This window comes from Dipteris shenzhenensis, chromosome 15 (assembly GCF_047967505.1).
Source record: "Dipteris shenzhenensis isolate YYH24624 ecotype China chromosome 15, Dip_SZ_1.0, whole genome shotgun sequence".
NCBI lineage: Eukaryota > Viridiplantae > Streptophyta > Polypodiopsida > Gleicheniales > Dipteridaceae > Dipteris > Dipteris shenzhenensis.
In genome coordinates, this window is record NC_141610.1 from 41,529,391 (window position 1) to 41,555,004 (window position 25,614).

A 25,614-nucleotide genomic window follows, 5' to 3' on the forward strand; every position below is an offset into this window, starting at 1 on the left:
CTTGCACTTAATGTGTGGATTGGAGGTTTTCCAGAGAATTGTGGAAGCGAGGATTTAAAAGTTCCTTTACTGTTTGAGCAATGCCGTGATAAAATAGCAAACACTATGCCCATGATCACTTGGGACACTACAATAGTTGATCACAGATGCAAGGATTTTCGAAGGAACCGTTATAAAGGGGCTTCAGGTGGATAGCATGTTACATCCAAAAAGATTGGGAGAATACAATCAAAGGTCATAAAGGAAGACCACATAAACAATAGCGAAAAATGAGGGGAATATTCGACTGGCAGCAAGCTATTTGATCAAATATCTTGCAACGTCCGCATAAAAAACCTGTTTTGTGTCATGCAATTAAAGGCATCGTGAAAATTATTGACAATTTCCATTGGTTGACTAATATTAGGCGTGGTCCGGTTTGCTGTATCTGCAGAGCATTAAGTATACATCAAATGGCATATGTCCTGCCAATAGTCGTCGTAATTTTGAGCTTGATATGTTAGTTAAGAAATCATAAATCAACAATACCCTTTTACAAAATTAACAGAACTTAAGGGCTCACCTCAAAATGGTAAGCAAAGACTTTGTGGCAAAAGATGTGAATGAATAATAAGCTCTCTGAATTCATCCAAGAAGAAATTTTGTGAAAAAGTTGTTCATAATTCTTCATGTGCTGAAACAACAAAACACACTCTCTTTTAAAATAAGGCCATCCTCCTTTTCTTTCTTGTACATTTAGCATAAGTTATCAAAGTAAAAAACACGACAAATCATGCTTTCTTTTTTATGCATACTAATCTCCTCCATTGATGCTCCCTCACCACCTTCCATTGTCACACCATGCCGCCCATGAGTTGTTTTGCATACATAGCTATCAAAGAATCGCAATGCTTTCACACAAAAAATCCCATGAAACAGAACATTCCACAATATTGCATAGATTGGAGATTTTTCTCTTGAGCCAGAAAGAAACAGAGGGAAGTTTAGAGCATGTAAGGATTCAGAGAGAGACAGAGAGAGAGAGAGCGATGAATTCTTTAATAGCCTACTTTGAGAGAACCAGTAATATTTAAGGGACAACCAAAATATACAATCCATCATTCACCTTTTGCAGCTAAAATCGTTTCCCCAGTATACTCAGGATTGCATGTCTACTAAATAATAGAAACCAACCTCCTGTATCAGCCTGTTTCGGTTTCTAGATCTCCCATTAACTTTACTATTTGCAGCAAGATTTCCATTGATATCTACGAATTACCTTTAGGGCTTCTTAAAACGTACTGGAAATGAATAAACCGTGGCATGCAATATGCTGCATTAAAGGTCACAATTGCAAGAAAACAAGTGTGACAATACCCACATATTAGGCGTTTCTAGGAGGAAACCATACTCTAATACCATCTGTTAATTTTCAGTAACCCTGAACAAAAGCATAAATGCATGAGTTTGTATAGTAAATAGTTAGGGCAAAACACATCTATATTAAATGATCATTCATTTAGATTCCTTTGGCTGCAGATTTGTGATATCCTAAATTAGACTCTAATCATTGTGAGCCTTATATTAGGCAAGCTGGTTCCATGGCACCAACAAATACATTGGCCTTGCACAACTAAGAAAGCAAAGCTAGGCACATCCTCACTAGATGATATATAGGATAGTTCTACTTGTGAAACTCATGAACCAGCCTTGCAAATTAAACCCATGAACCAGCCTGCAAATCGACGATTTAAGGTAAAGACCCATGCCACACAACAAGACCCCACTAGAAATCAGGAAAAACAAGAGTCATTCCATTTTTTCCCATCCACTGTACAATCACACCTTTCCTAGCTAGCCACATTAGAGACACATTTTTATTAAGGCCACATATTTATATGCCTCTTGAAACGTAGATTAAAAATGGATATTGAGGCATCATGGCACCATTCATGAAATCACATTCAAGATATGCAGCCGTTACAAAAGGAGAGTGGCACTTATAAACATGGGATCATCCAAAAAGGAGCTAAAGGAACAAGTTTATAAAAGAAGAGGGATGGAAACAAGCATCATTTGCTATCCCAACCCAATGGATTTTGTAAAATGCATATTAGCCCCAAACTAGTACTATCTTGGAAGCGTAATTCTGCACAGTTGCTTTTTCTTTAAATGTTGGAAACTCAAACATTAGACACTGCCTAAAATGAATAACAAGGAGAATTACAGCCATATGTGTTGTGTGAGGAGGTATGCAATTAACATTGAGACTCCTATTAATGCATATAAAAATCTTGCAACTTGGCACAAAGGTATTTGGACAAAGGTATGTGGCTACAACTATGACAAAGGGCATTGGATGATAGCATTTTCTGTAGTCAAACTCTAGAGACAAGTTAGCACTCAGCAAGGGGTACAGCCGAACATGAGGAAGCCTTGCAATCTACTCAAACTCTAGCTCCTATTGCATGAAGCACGATTATATTAGTCATGATGTGATAGTTCTCTACCATAATTTTTCCTCTTGCCTTGCCGCTTCAAGTAAAGGATGCTTGAAGATATCAGGTCCTCCTTTCTCTATACCAGTAGAAAAGGAGCATAGAAACAAGATGATTACAAAGTTGACACTCCAATGTCCATCCTCTCCATGTTGATGTTAATCCCAGTTTTCATTTCATCTCATCATTAGTACTTCCCGGGAGGTGAGCTAGACACTTCCAATTCCCCCATGGGAAGGTGTAAGTTCATGTTGTATTCAGTTTTCTTTCCTTGGTCTTATCGGTTCTTTGGCCTTCAGAAGATATCTATAATTCTTTCTTTCTTTCTTTTCTTTCGTTCTCGATGTAGCCAAGGTCATGGGATACAAGGCCAAATGCTTTCAAATAGGTCCAAATGGATTTTGACATTGAAAAGGAGGTGTAATATCACACAATGTAATGCATGTGCCATAGGGAAAGATGGGAGGAGATCCATTCCTTTATTCAATTTTATAATATTTAGGTAGCTCTCTATCTTTCAATCATTTGTACTCCGTACAAACCACAAGTAGCTAGGGTGATATTGGTGCCTTTCCTGCATGCCTTTTGTGCAAGCAAGACGTGTTACAAGGTTTACTTATTTTACCACTCTAGCTTATATAGCGTTTCCAACAGCACAAGAGTAGCTAGGTTAATATTGGTGCCTTTCCTGCATGCCTTTCATGCAAGTAAGACATATTACTAAAACTTGTAAAGCCTTTCCACCAGCCAATGTTAGGCTGTCACAAGCAGAGGAAATTGGTGAAAGATGCACAAAAGGATGTGCATGCAGAAAATTTGGTCATATGGCTTTGCATAGGATGCCTCGTGAAGCAATGCCTGTTTTTTGTTCAAGATAAAGATGCCTGTGGAAGCTCCAGGCTCAAAAATAAAATAAATAAGTCGGTTCCTATTGTTCCTGATAAAAAAAGGCTAAGGTTGGCACTGCTCGTAATGGTAACACTCAAATGCCCTCTCCAACTTCAACAAGAGCAAAGGCCAGAGTGACGGTTGGCAAACCACGAGGAAAATTGTCATAGCCAAAAGGCCCCTTCCTCCTCATACATGGACGGGTGCCTTCTCTAATGGGCACACGCCGGCTGAGAACTCCGGTATGGGTATTACTTGGGCTCCAGTGACTGCCAGTCGCACTTTGTCTCCAGAGGATGATGTTTCCCTCTTATTGCCTGGCCCCCAGGATCATGCTTTAGATCCGGAGGTGGATATGCAGTCTTATGGGAACTTCTTTCCAGTTTTACGACACTTATCATGTACATATTTGTAAATATGCATTTCCTTTCTATACTTAGAGATTGATCACCCTGGTTGGCAGAGTAGTCCCTCATTCTTGTGCAGAATAAATACATCAATGAACCTGGAAAGAGACAAAAAAGTGCTCGAATGACTCTCGATAGATCTCCCTCTCATTCAACTTTATGTTATATAAATCTGTACGAGCCCTAGGCCATGGGCTTCTTGCTTGCCTTGACCAATGCCATATGGTGGCAGTGAGCTTTTGGAGATTGATTCCTGCCCACAAATCGATACACAATCAACTATCTGCAAGAGTGCCAGTTGCAAGGGTGCAAGAAAGAGAGATCAGTTGCCAGTGGTTTCTCCTTAGACCCCCTTGCAGAGAGGAATCTGCTTGAGAAGAGGCACTGCAAGCAGTCCTCTCTAGGTTATGGTCAAGACCAATATTGGCCACAGGAGATCTCCTAATTCTGGCTAGCATGGACGACGCCCCGTAGGCCTCTTGAATAGATGAAGAAGGATGGCGCAGGTCACTGCTGCATCGCACGAGTCACATTGCTCCTGTTGCCTTGTGAAGAGGGGACAATATATGGCTTGGCATCATCTATACATTGCACTTGGTCTAAGAGCAAGTACCTTGCACTTGACCTATTGCCACGCTCGTCAACATATAATTTGGCATCAACTATACCTTGTGCTTGATCTAAGAGCAAGTATTGAGAGCTCCAAGAAGACCACAATGGTGTTGATGTTTCTTGAAGGCTTGGCCTTCAGGTATGTTCAATCAAATCCATTGGTTGTATAGTCCACCGCAATATAGGTTGGCAACAAGAGATCATGAACCAGAAACTTGATGGTGTTGCATCAGAGTTGTTATGTGAATTCTTTGCTTCCTTAGGACACATTGTGTGTGTGTGTGTGTGTTTGCATCATTTAAGACAAGCTACATTTTGGAATGTCGACAATATTCACAGTGTGTGGTTGTAAGTCTGGTTAATATGCAAGAAAAGGAACTTAGAGATGCCTTCACTGTAAATGCTAAAGCTTTTCCTATTTTAGTGGAACACTGCAATTAGAGAGCTGTGTACCAAATGGCCAAAGTTTGAGAATCAAGCTTGGTTGCTAATATGCCTTCAACCGCCCCTACACTATGCCCTTCTAGAACTGCCTCCCCCATTAGGCATGAAGGTTCGTTTCAATGGTTAAAAGAGTACCTTCTTCAACAAGGAGGCATCTGTGCCAATGAGTTGAGATTTGGCAGATTAAATAAATCAACGGCAAATGCATATGCATATACCTAGATGAGTCCAGGAACATGCCCAAACTCATCCTCTAAAAACACAACATACTGCACTTTCAATCTTATGATAGTCACTCATAAGGTTGAAAACCATAAACTCCATCAGGCATAGTAGGGACTAGCTACTATGACATCCCCACTGACGTCATCAACGCCACAAAGTCTTCGTACTGAGTGTCTGTCGGCACTCCGAAGGTGAAGGGGAGACTCATGACGAAGGCTAGCACTAAAGAAGAAGGCTAATCAAAAGGTATTTGATGCCATGCCCCAAGTACAATCCCTCTGCAACCTCTGCAATTGAGCCACTATCCAAAGACCCACCTGGCAAATCCTCTACATTGTGGGGCAGCTGCATAGACAGTGCCGGATCAACTTCAAATGTCCTTCTGTGCAACGCGGTGACACTACCCATCCACACACACCTACTCTAGACAGTGGCCAACGGGCAGACCCTCATGGGAAAGAGGAAATATTCCATGGCTGACGGCTAGCCCATAAGCATTACCATGGAGGAGCTAAAGGCCTCTGAAGTTCAGCCCAATAAGACTCGGGGATGGCTGCATCAATCTCTAGTATCATTGTGTCTACTCGCCTCACATGTGAGGGGGGTCTCCACCGATCCTCTATCGCGATGGGAAAACGACTCCATGCTCCAAAAGAATTGACTGTGCCGCTGTCCCACTACATCCAACCAATGTGTCCTATCCTAGCATGAGACCCTCCTAATCCCAAACCTCCCATGCCACAAAAGGGCTAGCACTCAAACTCCTCTCCGTATCGAAGGTTGGTTCAAATGAGACCTCTGGATAAGCCACACCCTATGAAGGTTCCTCATCAATGGAAAGCCCTTCCCATTGATGGGGCCAAGAAATCCACCAGTGAGACTGCTACCACTGGGACACCTATGTGGGGGGTGTTTCTGAGAAGCCCACACTAAAGTAAGAGCTTCCAAGGCTCGTAGCTTGGAGTGAGTCCTCGCACTACTAGCTTGCCCAACGGAGCTCTACTCTACATCTCTTGATCAACGATGCCTAGTCCTCCCTTTGCGTTGTGAAGGATCACCATCTGCGAGGCAAACCTGGCTCTAGTGTTCCTTGTGCCATCAGATCCTGCCCACAAGAAGCTTTGCACCAAACACCTCAGCTACCCATGCATCCGAATGTGAAAACACTAGCACGAAGTTATGTAATAGGCTATGGCCAAGAGGACCTATCCGGGCCACCAAGGCCCGCCGCCTTGCTAAAGAAAGTTTTGCTAAGCTCCAATAGGCATCCCTTGTATGGCCCCCAATAAGCATTCAGTTGGCACTACCCCTATTTAGGGCCACAACCTGGAGAGGAAAAAGGGCCCGCCTTGTACGGCCCCTAATAAGCATCTGGCTAGCACTCTCCATGTACAAGGCCGCAACGTTTGGCCCTAATGTATTGTATCAGAGAAGGAAAAGGGCCTCCCTTGTATGCCCCCAATAAGCATACCGACTAGCACTCATATGTGCAGGGACACAACACCTCAAATCCAACTCTCCAAGAAGCCCATCCTCCTCATGGTGCCTTCCAAAAAGGGCCATTCAACCCTATCATAAGCCTTCTCCATATCCAAGAGAAGGACTGCGATAGGCTGAGGCTCGTCCCGTGCGCAATCGATTGCCTCCCAAAACGTGAAGGTATTGTCCAAGATGCTACGCTCCTAAATCAAACTTGTCTACATGTCATGAATTATGTCTAAAAGATGGGGGCACAACCACAAGCTCAAGAACTTGGCTAAGATCTTGTAAAACAGCAATTGGACACCACTTGTGGATGCCAATGCGAAGGCTTTGGTCATCGCCAAATCCCCATTAGTCTATGGGCTATTTGGGTGATTTTGATTACCCAAAGGCTTCCTTCCTCTTGGCATCTTGTAACACCCCGGCTTTCCTTTCTCTCTTCTTAGCTGCATTAATCTCAACAATCTTCATGCTACGCATAGGAGCATGGAGTCAGTGAGAGGGGTGTAAGAAAATTTGAAGTACAAATTTTCTTGTTGGAATATCAGTTTGTCTAGCTTTTCTAAGGCACCCACTCCCTTATCTTTCTTTGAAGGATGACCTCGAGCTAATGGGTAAGCCGAAAGCTCAAATAAGATCTTGTGCCATACAATGATGTGCATGGTAGAAGCCAATCATAATGAGTGGGAGCATAAACTGACCACAGCAATTTGGGCATACCAAGTGGCATATAAGGTCCCTACAAACTACAGACCCTTTAGCCTAGCATTTGGGGTAGAAGCAATCATGCCTATGGAATTTATCATTCCAAGCCTTAGAGTTGCAGTTGAGACCAAAAATCTGATGAGAAAGGTTAATCAAGGTTGAAAAGCTTGATGAAACAAGATTGAGAGTGGCCGGTGGCATAAAAATCAATAAACTATGCTGCAAAAAGTGGTTTGACCACAACCTCCAAAACAAGGACCTAAAAGAAGGTGACCTTGAACTACTATATAGCGTAAAGAACACAAAGTGTACATTGAAATATGGAGGTATGTGTCTGTACCGTGTTGTGGAAATCACATCCCAAGGGTCATGCAGAATCGCGATTGAAATGGATGGTTACATCAATGGTAATAAGCTTAAACACTAGTATGGTCCTTTAATGCTTCAAATGTTGTAGGCCATCCATAAGGAAAATGAGCTCAAGAAAGAAGTTGCTCAAATGAGGCAATAAGCGATAGAGGAGGCTTGGGATTAGTAGGCTAAATACTATATGATAAATTTGTATGAATTTCTTGTTGGAATAGCACCCACTCCCATATCTTTCTTGAAGGATGACTTCAAACCCCATTGAGACTCTCCAAAATGTAAAGATAATCCCTTTGAGGATCAGCCTGCACCCTTATTCAATGAGCGAAGGACTTTGTGCTATGTATGTTAACTTTGTTTGATCATTTAGCATGATGCCTTGCAAAAAAACTGAGCATCTATAATTGCCCTTATCATTTAATATGTTCGAATTTGTTTTGTTTGTATGTCTGTGAGCATCCAATGTGTGTCCCGAATTTTAGTTTTAGCTACTTAGTTATGAATAGGCATCCTAGGCAATTTGCTCTGCATTTGCAAAAGGTAGGGGAGAGAGGAGGCATCCTTGCCTAATATCTCTCTTTAGTAAGACAGATGTTGATATTATCCCATTCACAGCCACTTAGGCTATTGCATTGCTTACAGCCTATCTTAAATTCCTTCCTCAACCCATGGCTTTAATTTTTTGATTAATACAACGGTCATGGGCCTTGTCCAAGTCCACTTAAGCAGATATGTGTGTGAGATGCATACTTCACGACTTCTAAATATGTATACTTGTAATGTATGCCTTTTGGTCTAAATGCATCTAGCCACCCTCATCCCATAGCCACTGAAGCTAGGTCCTAGAGAACCAAGGGCCAGTAGTTTGGAGCAATTGCCTAGTCATCCTATTTGCCTACTGGATCCACCATTGCACCCTGGAGGAGCGGTAAGGCAACTCTGCTCCGCACATCTTTGTGGCATGGAGGTCAAGGAAAGCTTTCATATCTGCCCGCAACCCACTAGAGAGCCTCTCTAAGTCTCTCAACGGAAGCCGAGTCACATCTCATAGCTCTCTCCCTCTTGTGAAGGGCGTGGTAGTCTTTGGAACACACATAACCAAATCTCCTCGTTGCTCCTCTAAATCATTTGCTGCTGCCCAAATGGCCCATCCGCTCTGAAAGGACATACCACTTGACTGCTACCAAATCTCTGCTACAGCCTACTCCACCTCCTCCTCTAGCAACACGCATTTCGGATCCGCAAGCTCTTCCCAAGGGAGCCAACGCCAAGGCAGCTCTAGATGAAGCACAATCAAGGAATGATTTGAAATCATCGTCCTACCTAGGACACCTATAGCTCCTCCCATGTGCATCGCCCAGTCCACAACATAAAATCATTGAGGCGCTCAAGAAATCCATCATGCCGCCTTGCCCGAACGAGTAGCAAAAGACTAGACAACTCAAGCTCTCCCGACAGATCTCTATCTCACCACGACAATAAACTACTCCAACTGCACTTTGAAGGAGGGATGGTGGAAAAGAAGGCTCCTCCCTACTTGTCCTCCTCAAACTCTAGATTGTTGAATTCTACTTGAACAATACATCAGTCCACATCTGGGAGGCACTGGGCGAGCAATCTTCAAAATGTGGGTCTCTGCTATCGATAGACTGGTGCATAGACGTTTAGGGTCCCTACCCTGGACTCCCCATCCTCACGTCAATCCACAGTGCTCAATCTCCAATGAGCTCCCCCAAGTCAAAAACATTTTTAGCCAACCTAATCTCCGGCCTGTGCCCTCAGAGGAGATGACGACATCATCTGATGCCTAAGGTTGAGAACATGTGCTCCAGAATAATCAAGAGAAAGTCGACAGAACTTCCCACCAAATCTTGCTGGCAACTCCTATCGAAGAATAAGTTGGCATTGCAGCTCCTAATGTGCTCGATTGTGAAGACCATGAAAGTTCCAACTCCCCCTAGTTCAGGTCAAGGAAGGAGGGGGGTGGTGAACAAGTCCATCCTATGAGTGAAATCATGTGTGGCGATCGTTGAATTTTGTGACTTGGGAGGGGTTCGAAAGAGGAGTGGCCCATATCCGTAAGGCTGCACACCAAAGGCATGATAGGATCCATGCCTACCTTCAGGGCCACTGCATCAAAAAGGAGACCATAAGTCCTAGCTAGCTAGTGCACTCCTATAGCGTCCAGTGTGTAACCTACTTGGGCTGAACCTCCACCCTAAGTGAATCACAACTACAAGGGCCAAGCCTCATCTGTCTTGTGAGAATCCCAACTGGAGGTGGCCATGTCACCATGGGAAATCAATAACTCCTTCCATGAGGTCCCAGTCACTCCTTCATCATATGGAACATCTGCTCCCTCATCGTAAGATCAAAGGAAATTGGAGACCACTTCTCTCTTGTGGCAGCAAAGTTGAAGCACTAGAAAGGATGGGAGGGGCTACCAACTACTCCAATGGTACCTATCTTTTAGGCTGCAATATCATATATGTGTGTGTGTGTGTGTGTGTGTAATCGTGTGACAGAGAGAGAGGACGACGGAGAGCTCTGGAGCCCCCGCACCCCTGGTCGACCCTCCGTCCCCCTCTGTTCCCTCCCTCGTTTTGCCCGTACAGCCCCCTTCTTCCACCTTGCAGCCTTCATCACCATCCGTACAGCTCACGTCAGCTGTACGGAATTCCATACAGTCCGTACAGCCCCCCGACCCCTGCCGTTATCTACACAGCCTTCGGTTCAGCCCTTCATACAACCCTCTGTCCAGGCAGACGTGGTGCAGATGCCAGTACCTGCTTCATCCGTACCTACAAAATCCGTACAGATTTCCCCGCCCGTACAGCCCGTACAGGCTCCCGAAACATCTTTTAATTTCTGCTTCCTCTGTTCCTCCTGCCCGAGTCTTCATTCGACGGAAGCGCGGTGCTTTGCCTTCTTTATCCTCTTTCAAATCGGCAAAGCTTGATCTCGTAGATGGCCCTTCTTCCCTGCAGCTGGATCTTCTGCGTCAGTTATGCTCAACCTCTGTCACAGATGTTCCTTCATCAGGTTCCCCGTTTGTTTGCTCTTTGGATTCTGCCCTTCTGGTTTCAGGTGTTCGACAAGCTCAGCAGTTTGGAGTCTGTCTCTACTTTATGGGCAAGGTTCTTTCTGCCGCTCAACTTCGTCGTTGGGCTGAAGCTGCAATGGGTCCGGATTGTATCTCATCCTTTGTCTTTTTGGCCAAAGGATTTTATTATGCCCACATTTCTTCAACTGATGTGGTGGAGCGGCTAGTCAGTCGTGCTAGTGTTCCTCGGGCTAGTTTCTTTGCTTGTGTGATGCCTTGGGATCCACTTTTTGATCCTTCTCCTACCCTTCTGACTCACTGTCCAGTTTGGATTACTCTCAAAGCGCTGCCTGTGCCTCTTCTTCAGCATCTTCCAACTCGCTTTTTTGGAAAGGCCTCTTCATGTTCCGAGACAGGAGTTCTTGCAAGCTTCCCGTGATGTTCGCCTTTGCGTTTTGTGGGATATGACGCAACCCGTGCCATCTACTCTAGATCTTGATTTGGGATTTGCCCATCCGATGCGCATCAGGCTGCATTTTGCATCTTTTCCCACTGCATGTTATCGGTGCCGACAGGTTGGTCATTTTGCACGTGATTGCCCTTCTACATCGAGGCCCATTCCTCCTGCTCCTTCAGTTGTCAAGGTTACTCTCCCTTCTCCAGTTTCTGCTATGGCTTCTTTGGAGAAGCCTTCTACTGCTCCAAAGCACTACTGGAGGAAGGTAGATAAATCACATGCAAATCTTCCTCTTGCTGAAGAAGCTCAGGATTGCACCCCTGTTGAGCACCCTTAGTCTCCTTCTACTCAGGATATGGATGTACCCCTTGCAGAGGGTATTTTACAGGATGATATGCATGCTCTCTCTCAGGATGCTGCCCCTGTTCTTACTCAAGTTGATCCTCAGAATGAAGTTCAAATGCTAAGTCCTGCTTTATCAGATGCAGCTTTTTTGTCGGAAGATACAGATGTTGATTTAGCCTCTCTGCCTTTGATGCATGTGCTTGAGTTTTCTTCTGTTCGGGATGCAAAATTACCTTTTTTACTGGAATATTTTCATCCCATGTTACAACAGGTTTTTGACCCTATGATTCAAAAATTTCGGGTAGCAGCCTATATCAAGAAGAATCACAAGGGCCAATAACAGCTTGTTTTTATTGATGGTGTGGTTTCATCCCTACATCAGTTTTTACAGAGCAACAATTTGAAGCTGGAGGATGCTGTGTTTGATCCTCCTCCAGCTTGATATGTAACTTTTTACTTGGCTGCCTCATGACTTTTGCTCTGAGGTTTTACTTGTAAATTTTTTCCTTGTACTTATTGGTGGGTTTTTACCTCTTTTGAGGTTTCCCACACAGAAATATAAGATTTCACTAAATTAAAAAAAAAAGTGTGTAATCCGATGTTGGAGGTGTGTGTGTGGGTGGAGAGGTGTGAGAGAGAGAGAGAGGACGATGGAGAGCTCTGGAGCCCCCGCACCCCTGGTCGACCCTCCGTCCCCCTCTGTTCCCTCCCTCGTTTTGCCCGTACAGTCCCCGTCTTCCACCTTGCAGCCTTCGACGCCATCCGTACAGCTCACGTCAGCTGTACGAAATTCTGTAAAGTCCGTACAGCCCCCCGACCCCTACAGTTATCTACACAGCCTTCGGTTCAGCCCTTCGTACAACCCTTCCACGCAGACGTGGTGGAAATGCCAGTACCTGCAAAATCCATACAGATTTCCCCACCCGTACAGCCCGTACAGGCTCCCGAAACATCTTTTTTTTTTTCTGCTTCCTCTGTTCCTCTTGCTCGAGTCTTCATTCGACGGAAGCGCGGTGCTTTGCCTTCTTCATCCTCTTTCAAATAGGCAAAGCTTGATCTCGCAGATGGCCCTTCTTCTTCCCTGCAGCTGGGTCTTTTGCGTCAGTTATGCTCAGCCTCTGTCACAGATGTTCCTTCATCAGGTTCCCCGTTTGTTTGCTCTTTGGATTCTACCCTTCTGGTTTCAGGTCTTCGACAAGCTCAGCAGTTTGGAGTATGTCTCTACTTTATGGACAGGGTTCTTTCTGCCGCTCAACTTTGTTGTTGGGCTGAAGCTGCAATGGGTCCGGATTGTATTTCATCCTTTGTCTTTCTGCGCAAAGAATTTTATTATGCCCACGTTTCTTCAACTGATGTGGTGGAGCGGCCAGTCAGTCGTGCTGGTGTTCCTGGGGCTGGTTTCTTTGCTTATGTGATGCCCTGGGATCCACTTTTTGATCCTTCTGCTACCCTTCTAACTCACTGTCCGATTTGGATTACTCTCAAAGCGCTGCCTGTGCCTCTTCTTCAACATCTTCCAACTCTTGCAGATGTTTTGGGAAGGCCTCTTCATGTTCCGAGACAGGAGTTCTTGCAAGCTTCCCGTGATGTTCGCCTTTGCGTTTTGTGGGATATGACGTAGCCCGCCATCTACTTTGGATCTTGATTTGGGATTTGCCCATCCGATGCGCATCAGGCTGCATTTTGCATCTTTTCCCACTACATGTTATCGATGCCGACAGGTTGGTCATTTTGCACGTGATTGCCCTTCTACATCCAAGCCCATTCCTCCTACTCCTTCAGCTGTCAAGGTTACTCTTCCTTCTCCAGTTTCTACTATGGCTTCTTTGGAGAAGCCTTCTACTGCTCCGAAGCACTACTGGAGGAAGGTAGATAAATCACAGGCAAATCTTCCTCTTGCTGAAGAAGCTCAGGATTGCACCCCTGTTGAGCACCCTCAGTCTCCTCCTACTCGGGATATGGATGTACCCCTTGCAGAGGGGATTTTACAGGATGATATGCATGCTCTCTCTCAGGATGCTGCCCCTGTTCTTACTCAAGTTGATCCTCAGAATGAAGTTCAAATGCTAAGTCCTGCTTTATCAGATGCAGCTTTTTTGTCGGAAGATACAGATGTTGATTTAGCCTCTCTGCCTTTGATGCATGTGCTTGAGTTTTCTTCTGTTCGGGATGCAAAATTACCTTTTTTACTGGAATCTTTTCATCCCATGTTACAACAGGTTTTTGACCCTATGATTCAGAAATTTCGGGTACCAGCCTATATCAAGAAGAATCACAAGGGCAAAAAACAGCTTGTTTTTATTGATGGTGTGGTTTCATCACTGCATCAGCTTTTACAGAGCAAGAAGCTGGAGGATGCTGTGTTTGATCCTCCTCCAGCTTGATATGTAACTTTTCACTTGGCTGCCTCATGACTTTTGCTCTGAGGTTTTACTTGTAAATTTTTTCCTTGTACTTATTGGTGGGTTTTTATCTCTTTTGAGGTTTCCCACATAGAAATATAAAATTTCACTAAAAATATACAGATATGTGTGTGTGTGTGTTGCAATCTTTTCCTCCACCACTTGGCTGGGCGATGCATTTGCCAAACAGAATCACACCTCTCTCTAAAACCCAAGGTTGAGGCAAAAGGATTTCATACAATGTAGGCACAGTAATCTTAGATAGCTTTTTCAGGCGTTCTCTGCAACAATCTTTCTTTGATTGCTTGCAGACCCGCTGCATAGATCATGAAGTCTTTTTGGCATATACTGAAATTTTCAGTTGATGTAATGGTAGCACCTTGTTTTGAGGTTGCTACTCATGTAATATAATCAATCAAAGATTTCACCACAAAAAAATGTGTGTGCGTGTGTGTGTAGGTTCGAGATGGAGCTTCTAGTGTCTAGTTGTCCGCCTGCAGCCCCGTTGGCTTAGTCGTTTGCTCGCTTTGTTGTTCCGTCGTTTGATCTATCCACTGATTCATCCACTCTTCCGTCTGTTTTTTCTCCTTCGTTTCCTTTGGACTCTCAAATGGTTGCTTCCGCCTTATTTCGCTCTGTTATTCCGTCTGTGGTTCCGTCTGCTACTCCGTGTGTTATTCCGTCTGTCGCTCCGTCTGTTGTTCCGTCTGTTGCTCCGTCTGGTGGAGCTCCTTTTATTTTTAGATCTCTTGCTGCCCTTCTCTCAGCCTCTACCAAGAAAAAACGGTCCGTTAATCTTTTACATTCCCTTCAGCCTGACAAAACGCCTAAATATAACTTCTCTAATTCTCCTTCATCGTCGCTCCAAAAGGATCTCCTGCACCGTTTATGTGAGGATTCTACTTTGGAGGCTCAAGATTCACAATTACTACTGCACAGGGCTCTCCTTCTAGACTCTTTTCTTCATAGTCTCTGTCGCGCACTTACGTGCATGGTCGACACCTGCTGTTGTCGTGGACAATTTCCTCGTTTGTATTTCTCAGAAAAGGTTATTATTATGCGAGATGTATTGATGTGGAAACAATATATCAATTGGTGAGTAAGGCAGGGGTGCATGGCGCAAGTTTCTTTGCATATGTTATGCCTTGGAATCCTCTTTTTGACCCAAACAAGAATCTCATGCATTTCTGTCCTGTCTGGGTCACTCTCAAGGCCTTGCCAGTACCTATGCTCCCACATATCTCCTCTATGGCAGCTCTCTTGGGCAGAGTGTTACATCTTCCCAAGTAGGACTTTTTGGTTTTGAGCAGGGACATCCGAGTCTGTGTCTTGTGGGATATGGAACAGGCCATACCTTCATGCTTGGATCTTGATTTTGGTTTGACCAATCCTTTTCGCATTCTGTTAAAATTTGCTTCCTTCCCGAATGTGTGCTACAAATGCAAGCAGGTTGGTCATTTTTCTCGATATTGCTCTGCATCCGCAAGTCAATCAAACTGTGTAAAAGGTGCTTTGCCCCTCCCTCAGGTTCCTACTCCTCTCCAGTGTGAAAAGTTGGCACAGCCCAAGCATAAAAAAGAATGGAGACGGGTGAACACTCCACGGAAAGCTTCTGTTACAGTCTCTTCGTTGGATCCTTTGTCAAATCCTTGCCAGACTCTTTCTTGCTAGGATACTCTTATGCCAAACTCTCAATTGCGAAGTTTCAAATTGCTCCTATTGATGATCCTTTTTCCTCCTTGGCTTCCATATCTTCCATTGGTGTTATCTCTTATCTTCGAGAGCCTGATTTGCAGTTACATGTGGATATATCTCCCTCAAATATAGTTCATGATAGTCATGAGGATTTGGTGGATCTCTCTCCTTCTAATATAGTTGATGATGATATGGTGGAAAAGACTGTGGATTTAAGAGTGCAAGATACTCAAAATGCTTCTCCTCCCCCAAAATCTACTTTTACACTTGAGAATATGCATCCTATGTTGCAACAGGTTTTCGACTCAGTGATTCAACGGTTTCGTCTTCCTGCTTATGTCAAGAAGAATCACAAAGGTAAAAAGAAATTGCATTTTATTGATGGCACTACTACTTCACTCAATGCTTTTTTGGTACAACAGGGGATCACTTTGGAGGATATTGTCTTTATGTCACCACCTCAAGGCACGTAAATTCATATTTTCCTCCCTTTGTTTTGGTTATCTGCATTACCTAGAGACTTGTATAAACATTTTCCCTTTTCAGAGGCCTACTTGTAATCGTGTGTGTGTGTGTGTGTGTGTGTGTGTGTGTGTGTGTGTGTGTGTGGGAAGATATGCTCTCATCCCTGCATGCAGAAGATCTATGGCTCTCAACAAGGGACAGAGATATGGGTTATACATATCATCACAATGCCTTTACTCATTACTGGGCTCGACTTGACAGATGGTATTTGCTGCATGCTCAGCAGTATGCTGATTTTACATGTACACTATGGGTTGATCATTCCCTCTTGCTATCTGATCATTTTCCAGTATGCTTGACATTATCTATAGCACGTCTAACAGATGATATGCCTTTTTTTGGTCATCGCCTGCTCCATGTTAATAGTGCTTATTTGCTTCATCAGCAATTTCAGAACATGGTGAGAGTGGCTGTCCGTCCCCTCCTCTTACATGCTCAGGAGGATATGGATTTCGCTTGGGTCAGTCTTGCTCATCGCTTGCAGGCTGTTATTCAAGATTATGGACGGAGCTACATGGGTAACCTCAGGCTCAAGCTGAAATGGGCTCAATCTCACAAGCAGCAAATGGATGCAATCAGTTCTCATAGACAGCTTACCTCTTCTGAACATGATTCTTGTGCTTATGCGGTTCATATCATTCACCAAAATGATCTTCGCAAATTAAAGAAGTGGCAAATCCGAGCTCGCATGAAACCCCTTTTGGATAAGGGCTGCTCCTCCAAAGCCTTTTTTAAAAGTCTCCATGCGGATAGGCGAAAGGAGGATATTTGCAGGATCAAGAAAGATGATGGCACCTAGACCACTTCCAAATCAGAATTGGAATCGCAATGTTCTAGTCATTTCCAGCATCTCCTTTCTCTTCAGCCTGATCATTTGATGCAAGTGAATGCGCTACGCAAAAGCAGCTCTCCTAGTTGGGATGGATTGACTGTCGAATTTTTCCGTGCATTTTGGGGTGATCTCAAGAACACTCTTCTTCTAATGATCAATCATGCTTGGGCAGAACAATCTCTTCCTCCATCCTGGAAACATGGCCTAGTCAAATTGATTCCCAAAAAAAGGTTGTGTGAGACGATGGCTGATTGGCAGCCTATATCTCTCATGCCTGTTATTTACAAACTCATTGCTAAAATGATTGTCCTCAGGGTTCGCTTCTTTTTGCAAGCAGGACTTCATCCTAGGCAGTATGGGTTTGTCCCCAGAAGGCAGATCACTGACAATAACTCCAATGCTTTGCTTGCGATTGAATATGCCAAATATTCTAAACAAGATGTTCTCATTCTGCAAGTAGACATTGCGAAAGCATTTGATACTGTCCATTGGGATTTTATTTCTCAGACTATGCATAAATTGGGATTTGGCCCTCGGCTCGTCCATATTATCTACTGGCTCTATTCTCATGCCACGGCGCAGTGCCTGCTTGGTGGTGGGTTGTCAAGAACCTGGACTATGACCAGCTCAGTGAGACAGGGTTGCCCTCTTAGTTCCTTACTGTATGCCATTGCTACCCATCCGTTACTGTTGCATATGGACTATCTTGCAGATACAGGACAGCTTCATGGCTTGCAAATTCCAGGGGCACAGTCATTTCTTGCACAGGCATATGCTGATGATTCATACTTTATCCCCAGGAATTCTCAAAGTGACCTTTCTCATTTGATGCATACACTGAATGACTTTGGCATAGCTGCTGGACTGCATATCAATTTTCAGAAATCAAAACTTCTAGCTTTGAAAGAAGCTGATTGGCATGCACTTCTCTGGCCAGGCCACATTATCTCTTCCCATACTATTGTGAGGCATCTAGGCTACCCCATTGGCTGGAATATTACCCCGCAACAACAGCTCAAATGGGTGCTTCAAAAGATCAACAAGAAGCTGGAATACTGGCATTTGTCCACTTGCCCTCTACATGTTCGACTTTGGATAGTACAGTCCATCATTATGGCATATGTGCAATTTTATTTGCCTCTTCTTCCCTGGTCTTTTAAGCATTTGGCTTCCTATATGTCCCAGGCTATGGAGATATTTTGGAAAAGCAAATCTCATAAAAAGGCTTTGCGACTACTACATATGCATTCTATTTGTTCACCCAAGACTCATGGGGGGCTGAATATTCTCAATCTCCAGGTTCATATGTTGGCAAGAAAGAGCACTATGATTGCTGATTTTTTTCAGCAAAAACAGCCATGGGCTATTATGTTAGCAGCTATGTGTGGAAACATTACGTCCCATGCATATGGGCATTGGATTACAGATCACTGGGAAGCAGTCATGACCACATTTCAGGGGAAAATTCCTGGTTGCCCTGTTTCTACTGCTTTTATTCATGATTGGAAGAGAATTCTCTCATATGCTAAATGGACAGGTGCTTCCTCTCATCATGGTAATTCTTTTCGCTTGGAAAGCATCCATTGGAGCAAGGTGTTTGAATCGCCTCTCGCTTTACAGGCACCTATTAAAGCATACAATCTCATGAAATTGGGCATAAGATTTGTTGGCAATGTTGTGGATCAACAAGGTTGTATGCTTTCATTTCCACAAGCTTGCAGGACATTCTCCTCGGGTCTGCGTCATAGGTCCATTTGGAAAATACTTTCAACTATGTTGCATCCATCCTCCACTGTTTATACAGGACAGATTACTAGACTGGAATTTGACTTCCTTACCTCCTGCTACCCATACGCTTTCAATGCATAATCTGACCTCCTCGAAGGTCTACACATTTCTTCTTCCACCGCTATGGATTGACAAGCATGCCAACACTCTTTGGAATTTGGATAGGCCTTTATCTTGGTGGCAATCACAACTCATGAAAATCTGGAAAGCCAAATTGCCATTAAAACAGAGGCTTTTCTTTTCAAGATGTATAGTGGGAGCTTTTTCCATTGGGGTGAAATTGGCAGCACGCCGCATTGCTTCCCCTTCCTGCCCCCGTTGCTCTCATCACCGCGAGACAGTTCCTCACCTATTATGGTCTTGCCCACACTCTCGCATATTGATCACTCATGTTTCTCATTTGCTGCGGCTTCGGTTTCCCTCTATCAGATTTGGGAAACTCTTCTGGATGTTTGGATGCCTCTCATCTCAGATGTCTCCATTCCTCCTCTTCTTTCACTGGACTCGCTTTTGGGTACTATGGACCATTTGGACACAGAGACTGCATTCCCGAATGGGTCACCAGTTTCATCAGGCATATATTTTCTTCAGAATGTCCCTCAAGCAATCCTTATATGATAGTTTTGCTGCAAGGGACTTGGATGCTACTAGCCTTGAAGTGTTTTCTAACTGTTTTTGAGTTCTTCCATTGGGCTCTCCTTTGGAGTCTAACGTCATGTACATTGATTTTATGTTAATATAGTAATGTGCTTTCACCAAAAAAAAAGTGTGTGTGTGTGTGTGTGTGTGTGTGTGTGTGTAGCTTTAAACGTAGCTCCCGCCTCTCTGCATCGCCGTACGTTTTTCCCTGCAGCTTTTCTTCCGTGCGTCCGTACAGCTCCCCTTGTGTCTCCGTACAGTTTCGCTTTCTCCCGTACAGTCTGCCCTTTCCCATACAGCCTCTTCCATACAGCTCCGCTCTTTTTCCCGTGCAATCTGCTCTTTCCGGTACAGCACTGACCGTACCATCGTACAGCCTGGTTTTGTCCGTACAAACCAGTTCTTCTCCGTACAATATCGAGTTCTCGTTCTCGTTACTTCTCCGTACAATCCCTCTTGCCTTGTCTTCCTTCAATCATGGCTTCAGGTTCGGATGTTAGTACATATGCTCGCAAAGAAAGAACTGCAGAAGCTAAGCGCCGCTCTTCACAGCCTGCAGCACAAGATGATGAACTTACTATGGAAGCTCAATATGTGTTTGATACCCTCAAGGATGACTTTTAGCAGTCACAACAGGAATGGGGCAAACCAGTTCCAGAGGTCACGTACAAATTAAAATTGCCCTCCCTCGTGAATCCTCTAAGGAAATTATCTCAAACTGCGGTTATAATTTTCTTTCCAGGAAGAATCCCAGCAACCAATGATGTAGCACAGTGGATTAAGTCCATCCTTGGAGGATGCTTTGTAGAGGGAGTATATTTTGCATCTAGAGGCTTTTATGAGGTGCATTTATCGGATGCTTTATGCAAGCAGAGGTTACTTGAGCTTTCTCCCCTCTTTTATGGGAAGCCGATGGTTCATGCTATGCCTTGGTCCCCAAACAAGGATTATCAAAGTCTCATACGACATCATTGTCTTGTATGGGTTGAGGTTGTTAATTTCCCAGACTATATGCATGAAGAATTGCCTGGCCTGGCTGCTACTTTGGGACAGGTCATTTGTCCTCCACACCCTATGGGAAACCGCAACAGGTTCTGCATTCTCTGGGACACGGATTCACCTATCCCTCCTTCTATTGCAGTGGAAGTTGAGGGAGTGCGATTGGGAAAAAAGTATTTTGAACTGAAATGGGGTGTGTTTGCAGGAGCTTGTTTTGCCTACCACAAGTTTGGGCACCTAGCCTCTGAATGCCCAATGGTTCTACATCAGCCCCCTCCCAATGCATTACCGCCCCAGACATGGGAAAAGAATGAGAATTTGCAAGCTAAGACAGCAAATAGAAATGGAGCAAAGAATGCCAAACCAATCAATCAGGTGCAATCATTTGCTGGAAAAGGAAAAGAAAAAGAAAAAGAGAAGATGAAGGAATCTGTGGGAACAGATAGGGATGGTTTTCAACAGCCTAAGAAGGTGGTTGTATTGAAGCAACGCCCCTTTCAATCTCGTCAATGGGATGCCTCTTCTCCCTCACCAGGACAGGCTTCCACTTCAGCTCCTGTCCTTCAAAATTGGGTGGGGGTTTTGAAGAAGGGCATCTCCATATGTGATTCTGAAGAAGGGGAGAATGTTATATCTTTCATGGACCATGAAGGCATGCAGCCCATGCAAGCAGAGGCTTTGCCTCTCTGATATCTTGTTTTCATATTTATACCTTTCTGTATATATCTCTTTCATGCATCAAACACTTAAGTGCTTTACATACAATGTACAGAGCCTCTGCAATGTCTCAAAGTGGAGGCTTTTCTGGAATTATGAACATAAAATGCAGCCAGATGTTGTTTGTTTGCAAGAGCATAATCAGCACTCTAAGGCTGGTCATCATGATTACTTTGGCGGTTATGACATATATTATGCTGGTACCACTACCTACTCAGGTGTATGCATAATGGTCAGACATGAGCTAGAGCCTCAGTTGGCCTCCAATGACAGCAGTGGCAGATGGATGGTCATACAATGTAATGTCAATGGTGATATTCTTGAGTTTGCATCAATTTTTGCCTCCCAGACCTCTGCCATGAGGGCTTCTTTATGGGATTCTTTAAGCAAATATCCATGGAGATCTAATGCATTTATCTGTGGAGATTTTAACAATTCTCCTCTGCCGAGAGATAACACCACTTCAAGATCTCATATGCTATCATCGGAAAGGCAGAAATGGGATAGCATGCTTCTTTCTGTGCAGGCTGAAGATTTATGGCTGCTTCTCCAAGGGTCAGTGCCTGGATATACTTTTCATCATAATGCATTTACTACGTACTGGGCAAGGCTTGACAGATGGTATTTGTTTTACCCACAACAATATGCAGATTTTAGCCCTCATCTCCTCATAGATTTCTCATTGGGCTTGTCAGATCATGCCCCATTATGGATGAATCTGCAACTTGGTATGCCACTGGATGATTTACCACCTCTTTCCAATAGATTACTGCATGTTAATCAGGCTTATCTCCGACATCAATATTTCCAGCAAATGATTAGACTTGCAATTCATCCCTTCCCTTTGCATGCCCAGGAGTATATGGATTATGCTTGGGACAGTTTCGTCTCTCGTATACAGAATATCATTAGGGAGTATGGAAACTGGCATATGACTAAATGGAGGAATGAGGTTGAATGGGCAAAAAGGACAGCACAACAATTGACTGAATTTTCACATTTCAAGCCTCTCTCTGAATCAGAAAATGATTCCCTTTCACATGCTCGGATCAAACTGAATGATAATGATCGGAGGAAATTGCACAAATGGCAGATTAGAGCAAGAATAAAGTCTCTCATGGATAAGGGCTGCTCATCAAAAGCCTTCTTTCAGGGCCTGCATGCTACTCGAAAGAAAAACTCATGTCTAAGGGTAAGGAAGATAGATGGCTCTTGGACGCACTCTTTCTCTGATCTCCAAGATGAATGCCAAAATTATTTCCAGAAATTGTTCTCTACTCTTGGTTCCCCATCAAATCAAGTGACTGATGCAAGGATTGAATTTCTTCAATAGGTTTCTGAGATAGTGGAAATGGATGATGCACTTACATTGGAGAGACCTTTTACTGACACAGAACTTGATAATGCATTGTCCCACCTCAGCAAACACAAGTCCCCTGGTTGAGATGGTCTTACGGTGGAATTTTATATTTCTTTTTGGGATGATTTGAAAGATGTCCTTTTGCAAATGATCAATGTTGCCTGGCAAGAAAATCACTTGCTGCCCCTTTGGAAGCATGTTTTATTCTGGCTCTACTTCTCAATGCATTCTTGGGGATCATCTATCTCAGTCATGGACATTGGGGAGCTCAGTTGGATAGGGCTGCCCTCTTAGTGCTCTCTTCTATGCTATTGCGACCCATCCCCTCTTGATGTATCTTGATCATCTTACAAACACAGGACAGATGACTGGTCTTAAAATCCCTGGGGCTGCATCTTTTTTGGCACAAGCATATGCTGATGATTCCTTCTTTATGCCACAAAATTCTCCCCGGGAAGTTCACATGCTTATGACCACACTATCATTGTATGGATTAGCAGCGGGATTGCATGTCAATTTTGACAAATCTAAATTGCTTCCCCTGAAACAATGTGACTGGCATTCTATTCTCTGGCCAGGTCAGGTGGTGCATTCCAAAGATGTAGTCAGGCATTTGGGATATCCTATAGGATGGCATATCACCAGGAAGCATCAGTTAAAATGGATCTTCCAAAGACTTCAACATAAACTGGAATATTGGAAATTTTCTACTTGGCCACTTCATGTCAGGCTCAGAATAGTACAGTCCATTGTAATGTCCTATGTTCAGTTCTTTTTGCCTTACATTGGTCCCCCAGAGATATTTCAGCCTTTATGTCTCAAGCTATGGAGCTGTTATGGAGGACAAAAACTGCTGTGAAAGCATTGAGACTGATGAAGATGGAAATGGTGTGCTCTCCTAGAATGCATGGTGGACTTAATGTTCTCAATATAAGATACCATGTACTTGCAAGGAAGGTGACTATGCTCCATACTTTTTTCCGTCAACAACAGCCATGGACTTGTCTTAGCAAAGCTTTTTAATAAAGCGGTTTGTTTGGGATTTCCACACACTTGGACCATTAACACTACATGAGCCCGGAGAACTACAGGACCATTATGATTGGACATGTCATTTCCAAGATTTATGCATTAGTACTTGACTCAAAGGTTAGCAGACTTACAGAGTGTCGAGGACTTACAGCAGCAGGACAGGCTGGATTCCAGCGTGATCATGGAACCACGGACCACATTCTCACGCTCAGATGTATCATCGAGGAGGCGAGGTCACGGAAGCATAGGGTTTATTGTTGCTTTGTGGATTTCTACAAGGCATTTGACATGGTCCCAAGAGCCCGCCTCATACGGCGCCTACAGGACTTGGGTTATGACCAGGAGATCATTTGGGCTGTCATGGCACTTTACGAGAGAGTTTCTGGCAGAGTTTGGGCAGGATCTGGGTGGACAGACGAGATCATGAGTACCATCGGGGTCAAACAAGGGTGTCCTTTGTCGCCTACCTTGTTTGGCCTCTGCATTGACAAGCTTGAGACAGTGATATTGCTCTCTTGCGGGCACGCTGATCCAAATTTTGCTCTATGTAGATGACGTGGCTCTCTTGTCTTCCTCAACAGAGGGGCTTCAGAGACACCTAGGCGCACTACAGTCCTTTTGTGGGTCCCATGATTTGAAGGTCAACCTGGATAAAACCAAGGTCATGATCTTCAATACATCTCGAGCCATCATGCGTCAGGAGCAGTTTACATTTACGGGGTCATCTGTTGAGATAGTTTCATTATACACTTATCTTGGGGTTATCTTCTCCGGACCAAGCTTCACTATGAGACCCGCAATGCAGGCACGCTTGAGTAGAGGGTATGCCTCATTGGCCAGGCTTGAGAGGCAGTGCTTCCGCTCGCACTTTCAGGATCCACGCACCAAGGGGTTGCTTTTTTACTCCTAAGCTCGCCCAGCGGGGATGTACGGCAGCCCTTGTTGGGGACCAGACTTGTCGGATACAGAGTAGGTCTGTGTGGAGTGGCTACAAGTTCTCATGTTATCACGGATGATTCGTGATAAGTGATCTATTCCTCACCAGATCATTCAGGCTGAATTTGGGTCACCCCTTTACAGCTAGATGCTGCATTTCAAGTCATCACATATCTGTACCGAGTTAGGGAATATGGGGATTATACCTCGGGGCATAGCACGCTACCATGGATAGCTCTATCCTCTTCTATGGCACTTGCAGCAGGAGGAGATCAGAGGTGCCGGTATGCACGTACAGAGAGATGGTTTGAGCGACTAGGGCTCCACATGGATAGACTACCTCCCTTCCAGTATAGCATGGATGCTCCGTTCTCTCCCCTCTTATCACACGAGGTCAACCACGTAATCCGTGAGGATCTACTATAGCTACACACTTTTCGGACCTGGTTGGAACCGAGTGAACTCCCAGTGAAGCTTAGCTTCTACAGAGATCACTTCTTACATATCACAGCGGAGGGTTTCATTAACCCACCAGGGTACACACAGATTCACCTACCCCACTCGCTGAAGATCTCTCTTGGGCAGTTCCAAGTCTCTTCACACAGACTTCGCATCGAGAGCGGCAGAGCAGAGCAACTACCCAAGGAACAGCGCATATGCACACTGTGTGACATACAGGAGGTTGAGACAGAGAAGCATTTCATCTTCAGGTGTCCTGTGTACTATGAGATCCAAGGACGTTTCCACTGCCTCTTCAGGGATAGTTATGGGATTTTAGCCCGTTTCCTCTCCTACCCAGACCAACAGTGTTTGGCAGGTTTCATTCATGAGGCACTTAGACACCGCGAGAGGATACTCCGAGCACGGAGACAGGAGCAGACTTCTTCCTCGGTTGATCCCTCTCAAAGCTCTATCATGGAGTTCTTTCAGCTAGATCACATGGACCCCAACGAGACGAGGCCTCGACATGACCGTGACCCGGAGCCCGTGACCCGACAGCTCAGACAGAGGGTCGACACACAGATCACACTTGGAGACATCCCCTCCTTGTTTAGAGTCGGAGCCCGATCGACGGGGGTCACAGTAGCCCTAGTTAGACGCAAAGCTACGACCAGGAGACGTGCCAGGACCGCACCTCTAAGTGGCCGACAGCACTCTATTGCCGACTTCATGCCTCCACTGCCTCATCCATCCTGATATCTTGCTGTTGTTGGGGATGATGATGATATTGATGATGA

The 25,614-nt window shown here is 44.4% G+C and overlaps 1 protein-coding gene across 1 annotated transcript in view; it reads right to left on the minus strand.

Moving 5' to 3' along the window:
- The window catches only part of LOC147893823 ((S)-coclaurine N-methyltransferase-like), a 58,205-nt gene that overhangs the window by 11,877 nt on the left and 20,714 nt on the right, over positions 1-25,614 (minus strand). The window contains exon 5 of the mRNA XM_087385605.1: positions 563-673. Within this exon, the coding sequence (XP_087241731.1) occupies positions 563-673 (111 nt within the window). The remainder of the gene's footprint in view (positions 1-562; positions 674-25,614) is intronic.